Source organism: Strongylocentrotus purpuratus, unplaced genomic scaffold, assembly GCF_000002235.5.
Source record: "Strongylocentrotus purpuratus isolate Spur 01 unplaced genomic scaffold, Spur_5.0 spur5_scaffold_6, whole genome shotgun sequence".
Lineage (NCBI taxonomy): Eukaryota > Metazoa > Echinodermata > Echinoidea > Camarodonta > Strongylocentrotidae > Strongylocentrotus > Strongylocentrotus purpuratus.
The window spans coordinates 9,768,765-9,791,316 of NW_022145612.1; the positions used below are offsets into that span (position 1 = coordinate 9,768,765).

Here is a 22,552-nt window from a genome sequence, read left to right on the forward strand (position 1 = left end):
TCCAACCCTTTTTCTAGAGACGGATCTTTGTTAAATGTGAATGTGAAGGACTGGTTAAATAGAACTCCTACTTCTAAAAGTCACTTAGAAAAGCATGATCAAAATCAAGAATGGAATATTAAGACTCTTCGTTAAGGTACACAATGAGATGTATACATCAATTATGTTACCTAGTGAAATGCAACTCTGGTGATCAAACTATCCAACAGACAAAACAAATAATATAATTCAAAAGCACATGCTACAGACCAAATTAAAATGTTTGGTTCAAAACAAATTGTTTGCTGACCAGATTCTAACTGGTGCTGACAAATGAAATTAGTCAATTCACAAAATCCATTACTATTTCATGTAAATGTGTAAGTTATCAAAATTGTAGTTGAGCAAAGGGCTAGAGACAAGTTTGGTAGTGTCTGCTGAATTGAAAGTCATTCAAAATGAAGAATTAAAAACATTGCAAATGTAAGAAGAGAAAGGAGGATATTAAAACAACAATAAGAACTAAAATCGTTAAAATATATATATATTGGATCTGAGACCCTTTTACTGTAGAGATACCATTGTCAAAATCAAGATTGTTTTTCAATATTTGATTTTTTTTTCTAACCCAAGATTTACAGAGAAATAAATAATCATCAGATGTCAAGAAACAGACTCCTTCATACTGGATATGGAAATGCTCTGGACACGCTACGGTAGCTGCGAGGAAAGGGTACTTTATGATATAAGTTATTAGAAAATCAAAGAGTTCAAGAAAATCAGAGTGCTAAAGGGCAAGTCCACCCTGAAAATAACTTAGTTTCAATAGAAGCAAAAAATCAGACAAACCAATCAAAAAGAGTTTGAGTAAAATCAGAAAGTTATGAATTTTTAATGACATTAAAAACTTTGAAAATCACAAGACAAATTGGCAACTCACTCTGTGAGTCTGTGACGTAATTACCTCACTATCCACTAATTGTTTTCTTTATATTGATACAATAAATTTCCCATTTTCCCCCTAAAAATCTTATTTGGTCACACCTGCATCCAAGTCATATTAATAGTAAAATGTTTTTGTGTGTGTGCATGCACTAATATAGAGTAATTTGTTTCAGTTAAATCATGAAAAATGTGAATTTTGATAAACTAGTTATATAAAAATCAATGATTATGAATATACAATATTCAGAAAATAGTATCAATTTTTCAAAGTTCATAACAGATTTTGTGAAATGTCATTCACAAAATATGATACAAATCATATAACCTGGGCAAAAGCATGGGGAAATCAGGTTTTGGGTTATAAAAGTGAAATTAATGGGATAAAAATATATATAGCGATGGATAACTAGTGAGGCAATGACGTCACAAACTGATAACCAAATTAGCAATTTGAGTAGTGATTTTTGAGGTCCCATGGTTTTTCATACTTTTTTTAAAATTCATAACTTTCTAATTATAGTTATCCGATTTTACTCATTTTTGTTTGGCTCTGTTTCTCTTGTTTTTCTGCATCTATTTAAAGCAAATTGTTTTCGGAGTGGACTAAGCCTTTAAGGAATCAATTATACCAGGAGAAATCACTACCAATATACCATCTGATTAGATTTGGATTAGAGTTATTTGCTCCTAATGATTCTCCTTAAAATTCATGAGACAAATAAGTCCTATAATCGGTATAATCACCAACACAATCCTTTTGCTTCTATGATCTTAAAAAAGTGAAATGAATATACAACATATAATTACCGAAGAAGTAGCAAAGTATTTGTAAATGTCGGACAGATTTGCAAACCCATTATGAACCATTTTCAAGCTCTACAATAAAAACAATAAAAATATCACTTATGGTAAAGTTTATCCATGATTTTCTCACCCACTGGAAGAGAAAAATAAAAGTTTTACAAATCAGTTCATGTGAAGAGCAATCATACACATTTATATTGCCAACCAAAAATATTGGATTATATCCCATAGTATTACATGTTCAAGGGCTGTTTATGACTTTAACTTTGAAAACAACATGGATAATATACACATATTGTGTCTGTTTGGAGCCAGAAAGGCGTTTTATGGTATAATGGTTTATGATTTAAAGCCATTCTGGCTCCAAACGGATTATTTGTTCATGAAATGAGTAATACATACTGGACTTCAAACGATTTTAATCCAAATCTGGCTTCATAAAATCCATAGATTTCTCATGGTTTATAAGATATGTGCTGTTTGTTAACATGATTATTTCTCGTTGGAAAAGCCTTGTAAATTAAGCAATTCAGTCCACAGTAGATATAAAGTACATATCAAATAATGTCAACATAACAGTGAACTGATAATGTGTCCTCATGCATACGCTACCAAGCGGTACAATGATACGACATATAACTTAGATACGGTTGTAGAGAATATAATACACTCTCATCACAAAATCTAGACATCTTAAAACTAGTATCCAATGAGGATCGTTACATATTGAATCAACAGAAGTGGAAATCAGTTTTATCTGAGTATTTGGATGTCCATTTATAATGTAATGTACTAGAACTGTTCTCATAAAACCATTATAACAGCAATAAAGAAATTTATGCACAAATTGCAATATTGTTCGAAGAAGAGAAAAACTTTTAGGCTTGCCAAACCACAACGATAATGTCCCTTGGGACTCATAAATCTCTATTAAACTCTGCATGATAAGTTACAAGTTTACATCCTTCTGGCATTGAGCAGAGGATGTGATATATCTTACAGTGCAAACTCAAATGAAGCTGATTAAATTTAGTATACAACAAGCAGTGCAAATATAATGCTCCCTTCACAGGATGGGAAGGAGGAGAGAATCTGACAGACTGATTTATTTTACAGATAGTGGTGTCAAAGTTCATCATCAGATTTGATTTGGAGGTCCGAGGTCATTCAGACTTGTTCCAAGCATACCAGGTAATACCAATAAAGAAATGGGATTTAAATTCCTGATCTTCATATCAATTGGATAAGTTTCTGATCTAAAAATGTTAACAGGTTTTACCAGGGAAAAAAATTACTTTAAAAATTTCGGGGGCTACTTTTCGAGCTTGCTTGCATGAAAATAACACTCTTTAATTTGTTCTGCATTGAACACTATGCAAATTTTCAGGGGCTCTTTTATGACTTTCAGGGGCTCTTTTTGGCATTTCGGGGGCTACTTCGCCCCGAGCCCAGTGAACTTTTTTTCACTGGTTTTTCCACTAGCAATCAATTGCAAGCACAAATGAAGCCGAATTGAAGATACATGTACAACATTCTCACATAATATGTAGTCTTGTGTATTTACAATACTCATTAAAATACTTACTTAAAATACAGGAGCATAATCAATACCCTCAATAAAAATTCATATCAGCTAAAAAGAACTGCTTTCTCCCTACTGTGATTTTTTCATTGTTCCTACATATTTCAACACATATAATAAAATAGTAGCACAATAGGCAAAGTATTTAAAAGATATTTCCCTCTTGACCATCAACAGATGATCAGAGATAAAAAAAAATAAGTTGGAAATATTTGTAATACTCCTCAATAAAAAAGGAAAGAAGATGTGGTTGTTTCCTACAAGTGTTTCTTGGTGAAAAGGGCCATGGGATCCTTTATAAATAAAACTTCTCCCAGATTTCTCCTTACAATACAATATGTGGCTTGTATTTGTTACTGTGCTTGGATTGCCACATGTGTGCTTGTAAAATGAAACCTGGCTGGAATACTCTCCATGGAGAAGAGCGTGTGCACTATCATGTGCAGATTAGCAATTGAATCCAATAACCGGAGTAATAATAATTACCATGCAAAGCACTGATATAAGTTGTATTAAGCGCTATACAAATATGACTATTATTATCATTCTTTACACGTTTCCAAAACTGAGGTACATGATTTGAAGCATTTATGAACTACCTGGATACCAAAAAATTATAAACTATTTGGTCTGTATTGTCAGATTAATCTGAATCAAAGGTTTAAAGCCCATGATTGCTATGTTCTTACAGCGATTAACCTTGAGCCATTAACAATGTCATAACGCTTTAGAAATATACAGTGCCAATAAAGTCTGCCGAGTGACAACAGGCGTCAAATCTTGTTAAGGTACAAGGTAAAAAGGTGTAACAGACTTTTGTTCTCAGCAGTATATACATGTACATGGTCTGTAAGTGTGAGCATTATACCATAATTCAGGTTCTAAATACATACATGTATGTCTACTATCTTTGTGTTTTGGGGGTTAAATTGCTAAGAAGCTGTATAAACATGACTAGTCATGCATGATCTTTGCACATTAATATCTGACATAAATATCTCTACCTTGTTCTTCTCCCTGATTTGGATAGTGATTACTTTCTAGTTCTTGATGATGTTTGAGGTCATCTCATCTTTTGTCTAACATTTGACCTTTGATCACCTTGGAAATGTCAACAGCATTAAGAGTCTCGTACTGCAGGAGGGCCTCAGCCAAGAGGTTATGTTCCTTGCTACGGGTCTTCAAGATCGTCCTCGCTCTTTCGTAGGAGTCCTGCATTCAGATAGAAACAAAAATGAAGCATAATTTTTCAATCATTAGATATTAAAAAGGAGAGGTAATTGATACTTGCTAACCACTCGTAAAATTGCTAAAAGAGATTTCCTAATCAAAGAGAGGAGAATAAGCAAATTGTCAGTACTTGACTAAAGCTATGATATGATAGTGTCTCTGAAACAAATGCCAACTTTAAACATGATTTTTCACAAGGTAGTGCAATTTTCCCTTGTTCACATTCAAATGACTGTCTTATCAATCATTCAACAGATAAGACAATTGATGAGAATACTATACATCAAAATAAAATGTTTTTAAACAAACTTTGTGGATTTTCCAGTTAAAGCTGCATGTTGTAATTCTATTCCAAAAAGAGAACTATAAACATCATATGAAGGATACATGTACATCAAGGTGAAAACATCAAATTTGCTTCATAGTTAAATAATCCTTTATAACGACAGTACAATACAATTTAAAATTATGACTTAGTTCTACCATCCCTAGTGCGATCTACTCAAGAATAATTATTTCTTGTTTTCCAATGCCATATCTTGATATAGTTCATGTTCTGAAAGAATTCATTCATCTATGCTAAAAACAATGTGGTTAAGAAACACATTTCAAAACGAGTTTGGTATCTTCAATCAGTTCATTTTCCTGTTCTTAGTTTATACCAATGAGATAACAATGGAATATTCTCTTCATTATCCTACCTTGAGTAACGTTCTGATTTCATTCTCAATGAGAAGTTGAGTTTCAGGGCTGAGCTTGTTGCTGTCTCCATATACCAGTGGATCTCTATCTTGATACGTCATTACACCAACCTGTGCACACATTGGGATATCTGGTTATCATTTCATGCTATGAATTACAAATTATTTAAAAGAAAGATAAACACACACCATATGTATTGAAAATTATTTCTTGCATGGAATGCTGCAGTAATCCTGAATTTCTCTGTAATTATTTATTTAATTTTATCAATAGACAATGCCTTATGTTATAACAGTCATTGCAGTTTTGATTTACTTGAACCAAACACCTCCCACCCACAACTTTCCCCTCACACAAAAGATATATATCTTCTGTCAACAAAAAATAATGATGTAAACTCCACCATTCTTCTTTCAACACAAATGTTGACCAAGGCTAATCAACAAAGGCATTAAAGCAAGTAGTAAAGATATCCCTGTTTATGTACGTCTCTTTGCCCATCTGCCTCTCTCTCTCTCTTTCTTCTGGCTGTCTTTCCTGCTTTCTTTCTTCATCCATCTCACATGAGCATCCCTTACCTTCTCACTCATGCCAAACTTGGTGACCATGAGGTGGGCGATCCTGGTGGCTTGCTCAAAGTCACTGGATGCTCCCGTCGTGATGTTCTCGGGACCGAAGATGAGCTCCTCGGCCACCCGTCCTCCCATGCACACATCCATCTGGGCTAGTAACTGGGATTTGGTCTCACTCCACTGGTCATTATCAGGCAGAAGCGAGACCTGTTGGGTAGGTACAAAGATCAATCATCTTTGATGTATTGTATAACACACTGAGGTATGAGCATCATAACCTCAAAACTTATTTCACAAAGGAGGTTTAGATTTAACCCATGGTTTAAACCCTCATTTGCATAACCCATGGTTTAAAATAAGCGCAAAATAAGCGCGACACAAGTCAGAGGTCCAATATTAGTCGCGCAAGGCAAGGTACACTTATTTTGCGCTAATTTTTAAACCATGGGTTATGTAAATGAGGGTTTAAACCATGGGTTAGATTTAAACCTCCTTTGTGAATTCAGGTCATTGAGATGGACAATTAAATGTGCAGAAATGTTGGTTAAAATAATTACTGTTTAAAATCATTTCTTTAAGAAACACCAATGCTCCCCAGTTGACATTGGGTCTACAGAACAATTGTTTTACAGGAGACTTGATTTGTTTTAAGAATCGCCACAACGACCACATGATATGATCAATGGTGCTGTAAAACCACAGAACTTAAACCTCACTTGTGGTTAATATCTGCTTTTATAGAGCAAGAAACTGTTGCAACCTGCACAAATTCAGGGTTATAATTTAATCGTTTTACACCCAGAAGCTTCCTAATCTATATCTCACAAAAATCATTCATGTCCAGAGCCTGGTTTCACAGTAACTGTGCTATAAGGCTATCAGTGGATTAAATGTCGAAATATCAACAGTTGCATTTTTACTAGCATTGATTAATAAGAACAACCTTCATGTTGAATGAATAAGTATAAGAGTAAGTATTACGTATGCAACTTTCTGAAATGATACTACTTAATTCCAACGCGACACTAGCAATATTCTTTGAGGATAAATTGAGCATGTCATAAATGTGGAATTGATGATCTCTTACATGGCCAAGTGTTGGTCCCCTGGGCATGATGGTTGCTTTGTTGATAGGTTTGGCATCTTTGGTGAAGACAGCTACCAGGGCGTGGCCTCCTTCGTGGTAGGCAGTGATCTTACGGTTCCGAGGGTCAACCTGTGCACTCTTCCTTTCTGGACCTATTATTTACGAACATTCAGAAAGAACATTATTAGCATACTGTATTGCAATTTCTTGCATGGCAATGTGCTGTAGCAAAACAAACGAAACACTTTATTAATGCATCTTTTATTTCTTTTTTTTAATTAAAAAAATCAAAATCAAATATCTGCTTGAGAGTCCTCGAGCACATTTTCATTGCCTCAGAAAAGTAAAATCTATCCTCAGATCCAAGTAGTACTTGGATTTCAGACAGGGATAACTAAAGCATCATTGGCAAGGTCCAGTAGTTAGTAGTAGATAGTGTGATTTTATTTTAAAGAGACATTAAAAGGGAAATAATAAGTCTTGACATAGGGCTAAAAACAAAAGATGTTGTATTGCCCTTTAGGTGCCAAAACATGGGTCGGTCGGTCAGAATTTTTTTTTTTTTTAAACTTTTGTTTAGGCCTAATTATAGGATAGTTTTCCATATTATTCTGTATGGACGTCAGTTCAGAAAGCAGAGGCAAGAGCAATAACTTATACCAACCTAGTCTCCACATCTTACAGCTTTTGAATGATATCTGCAGACTTACCCATTAGGATTTTGTCTTTGGAGAACTCAAGGTCTTTCATTTCAACCGATTCTTTGCCCTTCCTAGCAGCCTCCAATGCAGCCTGGTTCACTAGATTCTGAAGATCAGCCCCTAAAATGAGTAGAGACAACATTTACAGATGCATCTTTCCACTTTGCAGTAAGGAAATTACATACATTACACAGGCTTTTTATTTTGTGTCATTGACTAACAGATTCAATTAAGTCATTCCCAAGAATGGTACATATTTCAGAGACATTTCTTTTTAACCAGGCAATCAAAATGTTTGTGAGGACATTTTGCCAGCTGCATTACTGGTAATGAAGCCTCGTCAGACCACCCCTGAGAAAGTTCTTTTATGTGTAGATTTTCTTTCATTGTAAAGTGAAGGTTAAATTAATGAAAGGCATCTGTCACCTTTCTTGTTAGTAGAAGTCATGAAGGATGATGACATATTGATTTTTTAAATAGTATTTTTAAAATTCTTAGGCCACCATACCTTGTAGTTCACAAATAAATTACATTTGAACTCTTCATGTTTTTAACCTTTATAATCTTATCATGGGACATCTTAAAACATGGGATAGAATCATTAAACCTTCAAATAAAAGCTTGAAAACATTTACAAATTACAATAGTTTGGATAGTTACCTGTGAAACCAACTGTTCCTCTGGCAAGAGTTTCTACATCCACCTCTGTACCAAGTATAAGAAGAGAACGGATTGTCAAATGAACCATACAATAAAAAGAATAACATGTAAAGCTGTATTATTCCATGAATATATATATTAAATACTTCAGTAAGAAAACAAAATAAATTCATTGTTAACACCATTTCTTTCCATTGAACTATAAAAAATGGAAGCATTTTCACTGGACATGTAATTCATACATGGACTTTATCAAAATCATATGATTCTAGCATCAGGGTATAAATATCAAAGAAACTGTAATTGTATTGCGAAAAGAAGACTTTTTAAACAGCACTTACTCGATGATACTTTGACCTGTCCTAAGTAAAGGTCGAGGATGTCTTGGCGACCTTTGACATCAGGTCTAGGCACAACTACTTTCATGTCAAACCTTCCTGGTCTTGTAAGAGCTCTAAATATATGAACAAATTTAAAGAGTATAAACGTTAGGAAAACAGGAACATGTTAAAAATAGTTGTTTAGAATTAAACAAAAATTATGATCTAAAAAGCAATGATATCGACTTGACTATAATTTTTCACTAAACTTCAAAACAAGATGGAAATGGGCCTCTGAATAACAAACAGTTTGAAAAATTGTAATGAATATTAGAATTAGTTAAATATCTGAATGTTTCCATGTTTTCAAGTGATCCTCAGATCCACAATGATTCAGAAAACATACCAAGAATACAATCAGAAGATAGATTAGTTTTGTTGTGTACTATCTTTTGTTAATTCATAATTACACTGCACTACCTCAAAAAAAATCAGCATAAACCAGATTGTCTGAAAATCAGCTTCATTTCCAATAATAGCACCAAAGTTTTCCATGTCTTATAAGCTTTTTACTTCCTTCGAATAATATTTTACAAAAAGTAAGTCATTGGAAAACCAGAAATATTCAAGGCAGAAATCTTTTGCTCATTGTTAACGATAGTTATTTTTGTTGCAAATATTTAGCATTGTTTCTTGGGGTCATTTCATTATTTTTCACAGCAAGAGGCTCATCAAATCCACTCGTGAAAAATTCATGAAAATTTAGGGGTGTCAAAGAATCAACTCACGGATCCAGAGACTCTGGGAAGTTTGTGGCAGCCAAAACAACTATTCCTTCATTTTGTTTGAAGCCATCCATTTCAGAGAGTAACTGGTTGATTGTCTGTCTAGCGTAAGGGTGCAATGGAGAGTCCACTCGCTTGCCACCAACCGAATCCAACTCATCAATAAATATCAGGCAAGGACTGCTGTTCTTTGCTTCAGCTAGAAAATAGATCATGTGAAGTTTATCAGTGTTTCTAAAATCATGCATATCCATTATATATGTAGGCATATGGCATAAGTTATAATGTTTGTTCCAATAAATATTTTTCCCTCAGGAAAAATAGCAGAAATTATGTAAGTATGAAGAACATAGTGAATATAATCAACAGCTGGTTTTAGCTATGATCTAGTTTTTTCATATGTATTATGATCCTTTGCCATTATCCATCTGTTTTAATTATAAAGAGGGCAGTCCTTTTCTTCACTTGTTTTTATTAGACCTACCTTCTATATTCAGTTTTGCAAGGCACATTTCTCAGTTTATCACAAGTATTTGTTTGCATAACAGACCAACCTATCAAAGTTCAGCTATATTGGCTCTACTGCAAATAATAGAGCGATAATATCAACTCACTGAATATACCTCTGACTTTCATTGCCCTGGAACCTCTACAAACAATTAGTTCATTTTTAAAAGCTAGAGTGCAAATAAAATATATATCCATCAATATGAACTCACTGAAGATATCTCTGACCCTCTTTGCCCCTGAACCGACAAACATGTTATCAAAGTCTGAGCCTGATGCATAGTAGAATGGTACATTGGCCTCTCCTGCCACAGCCCTGGCTAGCAGAGTCTTACCAACTCCAGGTGAGCCTTGGAGTAACACACCTGAATAAACCAAGAGCAAATATAATCATTCAATATTTTATTTATTCATTTTGAAAGGCTAATATGTTTAAAGAATATCTGACAAACACAAAAAAGGGTTCATAGTTAAATGTAGGATGAGGACCAACCATCAAGATGTATGCACATTTCACCTTCTCATAGAGCACAGGGCAGGAACCATGTGCTAAATGTTTTTGAGGTCATTCTAAGATTCTTATTAAACTTAAAAGCGATGTGTAACATGAGATATTGTTGTTCATGTTTGCATTCATTGTTCTCATAAAGGAACCTATTCTAACAAGTTCTCTCACTAGTATTTAACATAAGTCAAGGTACCATAAAACACTCTTCCTCACTGAAGTTAAATCTCATTCTTAATGATAAAGATTATCACAAAAACACAATGTGTTCATGTCATTGTAAAGAAACTAATGAGGCTAGCAATTCTCTTTGAGGTTATGTTATCAGTCTGCTACAAATAGACTAACCTTTAGGTAGCTTGCCACCCAGAACAGTGTACTTTGATGGATCTTTGAGATAGTTGACAATATCCTGCAATTCATTCTTGGCTTCATCAGCCTTGCGGAAAACGAAGAAAAATAAAGATAGGAGTGATCAAAAATCCATCAGTCTTTACCCAATAGCCCTCCTTGCCTCCCTTAAAGGGATCGTTTAACAATGTTAAATCTGAGATACACGGTCATACATGTTACCAGTGTCTGTGATATGATGTAATATTGAAGCTCTAAAAAAATTGTGCTTCAAAATGATCAAGAAGTGCCTCAAAAAAGTAAAAATCTTTGAGTGACCGGTTTTACCGTACTCGTTTTCCCCAATAGACTGTAGTGTTATGAAAACCGTTCAGCGAAAGGTTTTCAAAATTTGTAATTCCAATCATTAATATATCTTGATAATCAGACAGGCGATCGGCTTGTAAAAATCATGGAGTTCCTGACTGACCTAAAGGTATATAATTATCATTGCAGCATGAGCTAAATCAAGGATTATGTCTAAAGGATCTAAGACAAAGTTACCGGATCCCTTTAACTAAAGCAAACAATGCCATAAATAATTGGAAGTACATAACAAAACTAACCAGATACCTTACTTAGTATTGTTGTGTTAATGATTTACACTGTCATGCAGGTTAAAATAAATTGCATGGCAGGAAAAATCGCCTTGTGATAATTTAGGAGTCTGATCTTGGTTCAAGATATCTGTAATCTGAATTATGAATGGCTTGTGACCACAATGATTGAGAATGTGTTTGTTATTCAAATGTTCTTTCTACCAGGTTTCTCATACCTCCAGTCCCTCATAATAATTGAATACATAATCATTTATCATCCTTTGGTGACACAGCAATCCATTTCTTCCCTGTATCATTGAGTCTATTAGCAAAACTAAAAGCCCTACTTTTTTTGTTCTTGCCTATTAACTCAAACAATACATGAAACTTACTCCTCTGACATCGTCAAAAGTAACATCTGCAACAGTCATGCTGTCTACGTTGGAATTACCAATGATTGACACCCGAGCTGTACATAACATAATGAAGAGAGTTATAACTGCTATTATTCACATTTAATGATTACAATAGTGAAATCTCACAAACATCAACTTCCACATGCTTGTCATTGCCTTCAACAAGTTACTTTACAAATAAAAAGCCAAGACATATTTGAAGAAATTGCTAATTGCAGCTTATTGAGAAAAATATATGTATAGATTAGTAAAACCATAACATCAGCAACTTAAAGCTAGATGATCCCTCTCTATTGACCAGTAGTCATCTTATCCCATAATTTCATCTCAAAATGGCATTCAAAATTCAGAATATGAAATATTTGTAACTTGATTAAAATAAAATAATCCAATTTAAAAAATAATAAAAAAATTATACATGAATATGCTAAGCAACCGTAATAATTGTTAAACACAATCACAAGTAACATGCAAGGTGCTTAATATTACTTGACATAAATAAAGGAAAACGGGGTACAGGTCGTCCACCAATATCTTGGACTGATGATATCAAGAAAGTGTCTGGACAAGGAATGAAAGGTGCAATCCAAAAGGCAGGTGAAAGAGTTGCATGGCGTGCTCTCGTGAAGACCACAGCAGCGCTTTACAGCGCCACCTGAACTTGATAATGATGATGACATAAGTCTTATTTCTTACCATAAAGGTTGGCAAAAACATACAAACAACCATAGTATACTGCTGTCTTAACTTACCAAACACTGAAACCATTTTGACATAGAGATAGGCCAGCACACCGAAGATGAGGACGGTTGTCCAGCCCTTGAACCGGTCTGATTTCTTGGTTTCATCCTTGCCCAGCATGTAGCCTTCCAAGTAGCCTGTCTTGAAGGAGTCCTTGTCGGCCACATGGTCATTATGACTGGACAAGGCATCACCAAGCGTCTCTCGGAACTTCTTCTTCTTGGGGTCCTTCGATGAGGTAAATCTCTGCCCAGACAGGAGACATGAGTAAGATATTCACAAGTTTACTAGACATGTTACATAATGCTGATGAAAGGCCTAATGTAGTTTGGCTTAAAATTTACTACGAAAACAAGGTACATTTCTTTCTCTAAAAATCTGATCCAGATGAAATCAATTTGATTTTCATTATGCATATTTCCATAGACCCAAGCCCACGTTATCTTAAACTTAGTTTTCAACAGGGTGAAGAGAAAACAAACATGTATATGCAATAGGGCTGTGACGAGTAGTCGAATGCTAGAGTACCTGCACTGTTGACAACTACTCGAGTACGATTTCTCGTACTCTCATTTTCGGCTGCAAAAAAAAAAAAAAAAAAAAAAAAATTCTCAGTCACCTGGCACTGTCCAGGCCGACACTTACCCTGCCAGGGAGAGCGGCGACCGCTGGCATAGTACTGTCAGTAAAAATGTTTCCCAACTCAAGCACTGTCAAACTCACCACTCAGAAAATGGGACCAAATGTTCGGATTTCTGTTTGGACTTGGAGGAAAATGGATTATTCTGCCATCTTTGGTTTTTAAAACAGCATTGTTTACTGTTACTATTATTATTAAATCGGCGCCTTCAACTGCAACTCGAAGTAAAATCGCATGCGTTTTCAGTGACCCTGGGATACTGCTCCAGTGGTATGGTGGTGGCAAAAAAAAATCAAAAATCTGAAGAAGGAAAAAAAATCCAAAAAAAAAAAATTATAAAAAAACATGGCGTCCAAATACTTGAGTATTCGCTTGTAAGCCTGGGAGTGTACTCGGGTACCTCATTACACTGTTGAGCACAGCCTTAATATGCAATACATAACATCACAACTAACCATCGGTTACAAACTTAAAATCAACTAGGTTCATGTCAGCATATCGTCCTTAAAATTTCATGATGAGCCTACTATACTACTACGTGGTACTTCCTTTCAATATGCAATATGTACTTCATGAATGCAAAATTTGGGAAAAGGACACCATATAGTTTCCCTCATCAAAACCACACTATTCATTCTTTTTGAATCAGACATTTATACTTAAAGGGATCGTTTAACAATGTTAAATCTGAGATGCACGGCCCAACATGTTATCAGTGTCTGTGATATGGTGTTGGTATTGAAGCCCTAAAGAAATTGCACTTAAAAATATTCAAAAAGTGCCTCAAAAAGTAACAACCTTGGAGTGACCGGTTTTACCATAATCGTTTTCCCAATAGACTGTAGTGTTATGAAAATCGGTTGGCAAATGCAAAATTTGATTTCGATTTCAATCATAAATATCTTGATAATCAGACAGACGGTCGGCTTGTAAAAGTCATGGGGTTCCTAAATCCTGACTGACCTAAAGGTCTATAATTATCATTGCAGCATGAGCTAAATCAAGGATTTTTTAAAAGGATCTAAGACAAAGTTACCGGATCTTTTAATAAAGTCAATTAAGACATAATGCAGAAACAAAAAACTACGTTAGATGAGCTTTTAATGATTAAAAAACAGATGAGATATAAAGAATTACTCACCCTAAATAAACCTGTCAATCCAACATCCTCTTCTTTGGACTTTCTTGTTGTTAGCTCTGTAGCCGAGGCTGCTCTCTTTGTTTTGAATCCTCTCCTTTGATCAAACACTACATTGCAGAGAAATCAATATGTATGAATCAGTATGTGAATTATATTTCATTACTTTTCGATAGCTCTTTTTTCTTCCCTCCCTTTATATTGGGGCATATTTCTCTTTTGGAAAGAACATCAAAGGATAGTTTGCAGCCACAAACCCTTGTAAGTTGCTGTGTTGTCAGCACTGCGAGACTAGGGCAACAGCATACTACAGCATACTACAATTATGCTCTGAAATTTAGCTGCAACAGCTTATTTGACATAGCCAGGGATGACAGAGGAAGTCTCTGCTAAAAGTTCTCCATCACTTTTATCTGGTGAAATAAAAGCTATGATTTCCTCTCTTTTTTTACTTTGTATAATTTGGATCGCATATCAAATATCTTGATTTTTCTTAGAGCTTATAAAAGCCTTTGAAGAAAAAATGTGCAAAGTTTTTGTATAGAGGCAATAAACAATAATATAACATTCCTTTCCAGATCTATAAGATTTTTTTCACAGAATAGCGGTAAATGCAGGACTACAGGTGTGGGAATGCCACTTCTGTGTGATGTTTCTCATTTATGTCTTTAATGTTACAGTAAATGCGTTAGTAAATGACTTACACAATGGATGTGATGAAGAACAATTTGCATCAAGGAAATGACGAAACGATTGCAAACCACCAGCTGATGATGTGATTTCGTTAAAGGTTGGAATTGCTAGATGTGCAGCAGGGAAACCTGAATGAAAAATCAAACAAAATACATTCTTTTAAAATGCTGTTAACTAAACATACAAAACTGATGATGACTAGCCTATGCCCACCCTGCCCCCCCCCCCCCTCCCATGAAAATATAAAAAATAAAAATCTTAAAAAGAGTACAATGATCAAGAACCAAGGTTCTACAAAAAGAAACAATATTTCAAGTTCAGACTTTGATATCAAGTCCACATCAAGGAATTTCCTACCTGCAGTTAATTGGCAGAGAAAAAGGACCATGTTAAGATGCCCCTTGCACAACCTTTATAAGCCTAGACATTGCTCATAAAACATGAGAGTAAGACTGCTGATATATCGCCTGAATTTTCCTTTTTGTTAAACAGATATTTTGTAAATTTGAAGAATGTTTCCTGAAACCTACCATGTTTGTTCTCGAAGAATGATTCTGCAGAAGTGTAGGACTGAGGTTGAAGTCTGTCCCTAAGATTACTTCCTTCGGTGATAGAGGGTAATATAGAGTTGAGCCAGTCCTTGGGCAAGGAACTTACTCCAACATCTGCAAGATTTAATGTTACCTGCAATGGGATGGAAAATAACAATGTAGAATGATAATCAAGATCAGTTTTAATAACATGGTCGAGTGGTTAAGTCGCCTAACTGTCGATCACAAGGTCCACGGTTCCAGACCCGCCGCGGCACTACTGTCCTTAGGCAAGACATTGATCTGCATTGCCACACTCAACCCAGGTGATGTAAATGGGTACCTGGCAGGAATTAATTCTTTGAAATGCGAGAGCGCTGTAATGGCAGAACAGCTAAAGCCGGGGTAATATTCTCCAAGTTTGGAAGCGCTCAGTGAGTGTAATAAGCGCTATATAAAAAACAGAGTATTATTAATACTATTTTGTGTGACACGTATGAGAACTTGTTGGGATATATTTACCCCTCCCCCAAAAAATACAAATACAATCCTTCCCCACTCTTCAATCCTGCTCAAATCAAATACCAAGAAAATGCAATAACTAAACTTGGAAGCACGAAGAACAAGGTCGTTGATGCTGCATATAACAAACCCCTTCAAACTATCATTTTGTCATTTGACTTAAACAGCACCTGTACTGGACTGGATTTTGGAAGATTTAAACCAATCAATTCTGAACTTACATTTGATAGGCTCTCTGCAAATTTGGTATCCTCTGCCTTTTGCCTTTTCGTGGAAGGAGCTGCTGGTGGAGTTCTCTGTTGTTTTCTTCTTAAAGCAGTTGTTTCTGCTCCCCCCTTCAGAGAATGGAAAGCTGCCACCAGGTGAGGGAGGGGCAAGACCAGCTGCTGCGCTCAAGAAAAAAGAAGAAAGCAATAAACGGTCAAAATGTCTAGATAATCCATCAGCGAATAAAAACATTTTCTGTTTCAGTCACATTTCATTATCATTCTATCATCTTATTTACATCATTTGATTTTTAAAGGGAGTGAAGAGCATAATTAGTATAAAAAGCTAACAACTTTGTGATTGTAGTATCAAAATAAACTCTGAAGAAGAAAAAAGAGAAAGAAATTGTATATAATATGTTGTATGTTCGGCAGCAATACTAAGCAATTTCAAAAGAATAAAAAACTTTTAAATCTATGATGCCCAGAATTTACAGCCCAGAAAAACATTTTAAGTCAAAATTGTAATTACTACCTCTTAACATTGCAAATAAAATGTGACTCAACCTGCTGATTGAATCATTTTCAAAATCGGGCTCTGGAGCTCCGACGCCTTTGGCATCGGAGCTCCCTGGAGTTATATTTTTACATGATCATTACATAAATAGTAATATATATCAAGCCTGAAGTTCCTAAATGTAATTTTAAGTCTTAAGAAGTTAAGTTAAGTCTTAAGAATTTCAACTATTAAAGTGGACATTATGTCGTGTCTGAATCATGAAATGATGAACGAGTACAAAAACATTGATCAATTGATATTCATTACAATAATACAAGACATGCAGGCGCTAGTTCAGAAGTCTATCCAGACTTCGACCTAGAACTCCAGCGTGGAGATACACTACTAGAATATACATAAAATCGACTAAATCTTCATCAATTGTTCAAATAATGGTCGATGATGTCATTATGTTTCTTACCTGTTTCGTGTCAATTTTCTAATCTTTTTTGGAGTAATTTTCCAAAAACGAAGACTTATTATAAACACTTTCTCACAGGATTTACAATGAACTGTTTCACAATACAAGCATACGCGTACCGATCGTGGGGTGCAGGCGTGCGCATGTGTTAAGTTAACAACTGTAATCTATAAGCAATTCATCAATACGGTCTTTAACTTAACACACACACCCCACCGTCGATACGGTATGCAGTTGTAATGTATTGTGCAGCAGTTTGCCGTGAATCCTGTGAGAAAGTGTATATTATAAGTCTTTTTTAGGAAAATACTCCAAAACAGATAACAAAATTGACGCAAAACTTTCCTTTACTAACTTAAGCTAAGGTCACAACTCAGAGCGGCGACCAACTGATAGCCTGCTCGGTCGGTGCTGAAATTTAGGCATTTCTCAATGATTTTTCGAGAAGTCGAGCAGGCTCCAGGGGCTCATTCCTAGAAACCAACGACAAGACAGTCATAACTTTATCCGCCAACTACGGAGATGTCTCTGATCTTCCTAAACCGTTTCACGAAGAGCTAACTAGCTAGTATCTCGTGAGATCGATACTATCGGCGAGAAGAGGATCCGAGACTTAGCCTTAGTCGCAATACCATCGGATTATTACAAAATTAATATGAGGGAAAATGCAATTATTTAAATGAATTATTCATAAAAAAGATTGAAAATGATACCAAGAAATAGGAGATGCAATACTTCCAAATTTGTGTAGATTATACAATAGAAGTACTTGTGAAATATAATTGTGAGTATTTCATTACATGACCGGTGAATCAGTTTTGTTCTTGAGATGGGTACCCCCCGGATATTTTCGTTTGATAGTTTATAAAAATACACCAATATATTATTCTTAGAAAATGTAATGAAGTTTGTGACTTTGTGTCCAATGTTTTAGGTGTCAGTTGAATAATTAAATGACAAAACTTCAACATTCCAATCGTTAAAAAACATGTTTTAAACTATTCATTTTACACATTTGAAGATAGTATTTATCTCGAAGGCAATATGGGTCTGAAAAGTAAAGAATACACTTCAAACTATGACTTGCCTGCCGTGACAAAATACCTATCCCTTTGACGATTTTACAAAGTGGAAATAAAGGCGTATAATCAGTTTATTTAAGTGGGAAAATCCTTAAATACAAACATGGCATATATTTTCATAAGATTATCAAATACAAAAAACGATAACTCACTGTTTAAGTGAAAAATCATAGTTGGAGGATTTATTGTCCTTTTTTGCCAGCCATAGTCTACCAAATAAATGACATGTGATGGCGGTGCCCATCGACTAAATAGTTATGACAGAGATACGACGGTGTCAGAGGCATCATAACTACTTAGTCCCTAACACCTCTTGCTGTTACTAGATCCCGTCGTTCCTCAACAAGCAATAGCCATCATTTGAAACAGACGTACTGCAGGACAGACTTCTTCAAGTTCTCCTATTTCCCTCGTACGTGCAAGGACTGGAATAAGTTACCTGATAGCGTTATCAACACAGGATCAATTGATTCCTTTAGGTCCCATGCGCTACAATTCCTAAAAGATTGCTCTATTCCATGACCATGTGCTTCGTTTCCGTGCCTTTATATGGACTAACAAGTCTGTCGACACGTACAGAAGAAGAAGAAGAAGAAGGATATTGTCGTTGATCTTGGCAAGGAGGGCTTGGTGAAACATGTAGCGGACAAGTTGCTCACTAACGCTGATTTAGTCAAGAAGTTAGACTTATGACGGTTTCTAGGAACAGGCCCCAGAGCCTCAGTGATGCCTGGGCGGTGCCCTGTCGATTTCTCGTCGGTCGCCGGTCGATGTTAGATCAAAACTGGGCGAAATCGAGGAACTTCTCCGGGCGGCGTCCCGGCAGTGACCGACTGATGACCCACCGATTCCCAAGCGGTCTCCCACCGGGCACCTGCTGATTTTAAAGAAATTGCCCGGCAGCCGGCCGTGATCAGTGGGACACCAATAGATCTAGTGCAATACATGTTCGGTGCCAGGGCGGTCACAGCCCGGGCACTGACCTAATCGAGCGTTCGCCGTCGAGCAACTTAGCTCAAAAATCGTAGCTACTAGGTCAAAGGCTGCCGACCGATTCTGAAAACACCGTTCAGTGACTGACTGATCTCCCATCGGCGACCAGGCGGTGGCCGCTCGGCAGCCTTTGTGACCTACTACCTAGCACTAGCAGCTTCGATTTTTTATCTAAGTTGTTCGACAGCGAACGCTCGATTAGGCCAGTTCGCAGGCGATGACCACTCGGGCACCAAGCATACTTTGAGCGGTGAGTAAAAGTGAACAGGCGCCGCTTCAGCGGCAACCGAGCGATGCCTGAAAAACAAGCGGTGCCCGGACGAAATTGGCTAAAATTGAATTGAGTAAAAATACTCGCCGCCCGGCCGCGGAGCAGGCTACTTTTGGGGGTTGTGACCATAGCTTAAAAGTTAAGGCTTTACTCTGTACTTTACTAGGCCTAGGCTAAGTAATACTAGTAGCTGGCAGGAAGGGGGGGGGGGGGTCAAAACTCAAAAGTTACCTGAGCGTTCACACCGCTTACTGAAAACATCGTGAAATAAACCTGTGGCTATCTATGCCTATGGCTGCCGGCTGTGCACGTGAGTGTGAAACTGGAAGAAACAAATCAAGCTAGATTTATCACAGAACTCGGAGATCCTCACACAGCAAAGCTAATGATGAGAAAATCGAACAGAAATACCCATCCGGTTTCTGTCTAACGTCCTCTGGTTTTACGGTCTCTATTTTGTTTAGGCATGATAGCCATAGGCGCAGCGCAGGCCTACGCAATCTCTCGGACCGGTTACGTTGAGCAGTGTTTCGTAAGCTCGTGCGCTTTATCACATGAATCGTCCCAAATCTACTCTAACCAAAGAAAGCTCGCTTGTTCAATGGCGCTTTCGGTCCCATGGTTTGAAAGGGCAATCCAAACTCCAGTACACTGGTTCGAGATCCCAGCTTCTCCTTTACATCCCATGTTATTTGTATCATTTTTTTCTTCACCCCATGACATTGACTTGTCCATCTCTTTTTTTTTCCTCAAGGGGACAACCCCCCCCCCCTCCCCTCCCCCACCTCCTCAACAAAGGAGAAAATAACATGTGATACTCTTTTCTTTTAAGGTATTGCAAAGTTTTGCAAAAGTTGAAAATTGGATGGATAGTAATTCTTTAATTATTTCAATGTATTTGGATGCCTCTGTGGATGTTTTATAAGCACTGCAAAAAAAGTTGCCCCTAAAACAGTCTGCTTTAGAGAAATTGAATCATAATCAAAAATATACCGGTGCCGTCCCGGTAAATTTCAAATGAGGCCATTCTATGGTAGCTGCGACCATGCATGAAAACCTCAGAATATGCAGTTCCGATATAATATAATTTCCTAACGGGAATAGCAAATTGTAGGGAGCTATACAACATAAGGAGTTTATTATTTCCAATTTCATCACTTTAGACTCGATTTCAACCGCGACAACGATCATTGAATAGACATTGAATATTGTAAAATCGCATATGATCCAGTGATTTTAACCAACTTCATGACCCCTGGCAAAAACTTTGGATTACCCTCAAAGGTGGTGTATTGTTGGTAATTTACTAATTTGCATCAAACTTTGATTATTTTGATTTTATTTTGATTTATTAACCAATAGCATGCAATACACAAGCCCGGATAAGCTTTTTTTTAAGCGGGGCTTCTTAGGGTTGCAACTTTGAGCCACATTGCGAGGGAGTGACCAAGCCCGAGGAATATTTAGCGGCGAATAAACGGGGGGGGGGGGAGTGGGTGTAATGAGCACTTATTTTTAAATCTACACCCCCTCCCCCCTCTCCCCTCTCTTAAACAAAACAACAATAATAATACAAATTAAGGGTGGTTCACGCGAACCCGTGAACCCCTAGTTTGTACGGCCCTGAAACAGTACGCGTTTACATAATATACAAGAAGCCTTCTGAAACTTGGTTGGTAAAGGGGGCCTATACCCCTTAAAAGGCTAAACAAAGTATTTTGGTACAAATCAGTAATTAATTCACAATTACAATCGACTTTAAAAACTAAGAATTCTTAACAATATCTTATATCTTACAATGTACAAACTTGTGTTACAGTAATCTGAAATCTATTTCTAGACCGTTATTGACTCAGAGGTAATCTATTCCAAAATTTGCTGCCCACAGAAGACAATGAAAATTGAACTTGTGACGTTCTAAATTTTGGAAGACGTGATTGTCAACCTTCTTTTTGTCTTGTGGAATAGTTTTGCTCTATAATGTCACAGTACGCTATCAACATATTGAGGCAAATTCTCATTGACTAGATCAAACATGAAAGAAGAAATTGATAAATCATGTAAATTATACACATTTAGGTTTCATAATCGTTTAAATAATGGAGCTGTAGGAGTTCTCCATTTACTTAATGTTATAGTACGAACCATTTTCTGCGAATACGATAATTATACTTCTTATAGGCTATTCTTATGCTTCGATCCCCACACCTCTATTCCGTAAGAAATGTGTGGTTGTATCAGTAGCGTACACAGGATTTTTTCATGGGGGGGGGGGGGGGGGGTGGTTAACATTTTAAAATCGGGCCTAAAATTTCGCAACGAGCCGCCAAAGCGGGGGAGGGGGGGGGGGGGGGGTAAGAAGACGCTTGTTTTTTTTTTTTTGGGGGGGGGGGTTCCAAAAAATCGCAACGACTCAGTCAGCCGCTGATTAGGCGGGGGAGGGGGGGGGGGTTAGAGGACACTTTTTTTTTTTTTTTTTTTTTTTGGTCTCGAAATTTGAATAATTGACATTTTGCTCCGATGGGGGGGGGGGTTGCTCCAAAAAAAACACATAAACAACACTGAAGGGGGGTTTAACCCCCCCCCCCCCCTGCGTACTCCTCGGACTGGGTTGTACACAAGCTATATAATAATATCAGAGTAGGAACAAAATGTCGCAATCTAAATAGCACCCCAACTTTCTTTCTAATACACTGATTTAGAAAACGAATATGACTATTCCAAGACAAAATGTCTATCGATGTGAACCCCAAGCAAAAGTGGCAACATCAACCTCTTTAATTTCCTCGCCAGCGATTTTCAGTTTACCATTCATACCTATTTTCTTCCTCCTAGTACTTATTAACATGAAATTAGTTTTCATTGAATTAATTGTAAGTTTGTTTATTCACTTCAAGTTTATTTACATCAATTTCACCCTGGTCAGCAGGAAATAGCTTGAAAACATCGGCGAACAGTCGAAAATTGAAATAATAAGTAATTGTTAGCAAATGATTTATATAGATTAAAAAACATAGCTGGCCCGCTAATAC

The 22,552-nt window shown here is 36.4% G+C and overlaps 1 protein-coding gene and 1 non-coding gene across 2 annotated transcripts; both read right to left on the reverse strand.

Annotated features, from left to right (window-relative positions):
- Window positions 1–1,461: 1,461 nt before the first annotated feature.
- LOC582354 (ATP-dependent zinc metalloprotease YME1L1) lies at window positions 1,462–19,999 on the reverse strand. Its single transcript, XM_782306.5, has 17 exons — window positions 19,752–19,999; window positions 16,210–16,374; window positions 15,467–15,620; window positions 14,948–15,064; window positions 14,247–14,353; window positions 12,477–12,711; window positions 11,701–11,777; window positions 10,728–10,818; window positions 10,087–10,239; window positions 9,371–9,566; window positions 8,604–8,716; window positions 8,263–8,307; window positions 7,612–7,722; window positions 6,902–7,053; window positions 5,821–6,021; window positions 5,242–5,352; window positions 1,462–4,522 (listed from the first exon to the last, which is right to left on the reverse strand). The coding sequence occupies exons 1-17, from the start codon at window positions 19,779–19,781 to the stop codon at window positions 4,379–4,381; spliced, it is 2,202 nt and encodes a 733-aa protein (XP_787399.3). The 5' UTR covers window positions 19,782–19,999; the 3' UTR covers window positions 1,462–4,378.
- On the reverse strand, window positions 7,230–7,315 carry LOC115919563. Its single transcript, XR_004061915.1, has one exon. It is a non-coding gene; the product is annotated as a small nucleolar RNA R38 (small nucleolar RNA).
- Window positions 20,000–22,552: the final 2,553 nt, after the last annotated feature.